The sequence below is a fragment of the Sinocyclocheilus rhinocerous genome, unplaced genomic scaffold (genome assembly GCF_001515625.1).
Source record: "Sinocyclocheilus rhinocerous isolate Xijiao unplaced genomic scaffold, SAMN03320098_v1.1 scaffold921, whole genome shotgun sequence".
NCBI classification, from domain to species: Eukaryota; Metazoa; Chordata; class Actinopteri; order Cypriniformes; family Cyprinidae; genus Sinocyclocheilus; species Sinocyclocheilus rhinocerous.
The window spans coordinates 691,935-694,222 of NW_015640057.1; the positions used below are offsets into that span (position 1 = coordinate 691,935).

The 2,288-nt window shown below is 37.0% G+C and overlaps 1 protein-coding gene across 1 annotated transcript in view; it reads left to right on the forward strand.

Annotated features, from left to right (window-relative positions):
• Nucleotides 1-2,288, forward strand: part of LOC107752478 (leucine-rich repeat serine/threonine-protein kinase 2-like) — a 49,744-nt gene that overhangs the window by 36,431 nt on the left and 11,025 nt on the right. The window contains exons 39-40 of the mRNA XM_016568461.1: nucleotides 228-328; nucleotides 436-648. Coding sequence (XP_016423947.1) covers nucleotides 228-328; nucleotides 436-648 — 314 coding nt within the window. The remainder of the gene's footprint in view (nucleotides 1-227; nucleotides 329-435; nucleotides 649-2,288) is intronic.

Here is a 2,288-nt window from a genome sequence, read left to right on the forward strand (position 1 = left end):
ATATATATATATATATATATATATATATTTTACTGTCAAAACTCATTATTGTCATGATTTTTGTATATATATTGTTCAATATTATAGAATATTATATTAAATCCAAAAATCTATGTAATTTTAAGATATAAAAAATTTATATATTATTCACATTTGATTACATTTAATTCGATTTCTTTATCAATACATAATAATATTAATGACTTTCTCCATAATCACTGATATAGATCCAGTTAAATATCACGGCTGTTCTCCATGGCCAGGGTTTGAGTCTTTGATGAGGGACTGTTTGAGAGAAAACCCACAGGACAGGCCTACATCTGCGCAGGTTCGACTGATTACATCCGATTCTAACTGATTGTTAACTTATTACATCTTAGAAAGAATCACTTCTGGACTTCTGTGAGTCATTTAATGTCTCTGTGTATGTTTTAGGTGTTTGATCGTCTGAATTCTGTAGAGATGCTTTGTCTAATGCAAGAGCTGACTTTGATGAGTTTGCCGGGTGAGTGTTTCACTGTCTCCAGTGCCAGCGGAGGTGCAAACGGAGGTGAAAATACCCGTGTGTGGATTGGAGGTGGCAGTTGCAGCCAGAAATTGGGCTGTGTGACATCACTGGATCTGGAGACAGGGGGAAGCTTGAGCCAGGTATGAATTTTACTGTTTGTTTTTTTTGTTAAAGGTGACATATTATGCCCCTTTTTACAAGATGTAATATAAGTCTCAGGGGTCCCCAGAATGTGTCTGTGAAGTTTCAGCTCAAAATACCCCACAGATCATTTATTATGTTATTTTGAAAATGCCTATTTTGATTGGTAGCAGAAACACGCTGTTTTTCGGGCCCGTCTCTTTAAATGCAAATGAGCTGCTGCTCCCCGCCCCCTTTTCCAGAATAGAGCTGCGCCATTACAGCTAGTACCTGCTAAAACATCTGTTTTGGTTCTGGTTATCATGTTTATCACGCTGAAATCATGTGTTTTAAACCATATTAGTTTAAACTTCTGATTTATGGTTTTCTGAGAGCACACTTCCGAAGCACACGCACAGAAAGCGGCTGTCACAGCATGTGAGAACTAAACTTAAGTTCTCATTCACACACAAGTTTATGTTAAAAATACACGTGACTGTGTATGACTGTGAAGGTAAACAGCTGGGAAATAATTTGCATGTTTATTTTAGATCTGTGTGGCAGCAGCAATATACAGTAAATTAATCAATAAATCCACTGCTGTCTTGTCTCCTCTGAGGCTGGGACTCTAAACACTGTTCTGTGCTCATCAGTCCAGACATGGCTCAAGAAAAATTAAATCAAGGTTTTGGAGTGGCCAAGTCAAAGTCCAGACTTAAATCCGATTGAGATGCTGTGGCATGACCTTAAACAGTCCATTCATGCTCGAAAACCCTCCAATGTGGCTGAATTAAAACAATTCTGCAAAGAAGAGTGGACCAGCATTCCTCCACAGCGATGTGAAAGAATCATTGCCATTTATCACAAACGCTTGATTGCAGTTGTGGCTGCAAAGGGTGGCACAACCAGTTATTAGATTTAGGGGGCAATTACTTTTTCACGCAGTGCCAAGCAGGTTTGGACAGCTTTTTTCCCTTAATAAATGAAATCATCATTTCAAAATTGCATTTTGTATTTACTCTGGTTATCTTTGTGTAATATTAAAATTAGTTTGATGATCTGAATCTTTTTAGTGTGACAAATATGCAAAAAATAAAAAAAAACAGGAAGGGGGCAAAAACCGTTTCATGGCACTATATATACAGTGCTGCTTGAAAGTTTGTGAACCTTTTAGAATGTTCTATATTTCGGCATAAATATGACCCAAAACATAATCAGATTTTCACACAAGTCCTGAAAATAGACAAAGATAATCCAATCAAACAAATGAGAAAAAAAACATTTTCTTTTTCATTTATTTATTGAGAAAAATTACCATATCATATCATATCAGTGTTACATATCTGTGCAGTGTGAATGTGAATCTCTAGGATCAGCAGTTCATTTGAAGGTGAAATTAAGAGTCCGTCTGTTCAGAGGCGTTTTCATTCAGTGAAATGACTATCAGGTGTCATTGCCTGCCCTGTTTTATTTAAAGAACAGGGATCTATCAAAGGTTGATCATCAGGCTAGAAAAGTTTATAAAACCATCTCTAAAGAGTTTGGACTCCACAAATCCACAGTCAGACACAGGAAATTCAGGAAATTCAATACCCTCCCCAGGAGTGGTCCACCAACAAAGAAGAAAGCAAGAAGAAAACCACAGCTCTCACAGCTCTCC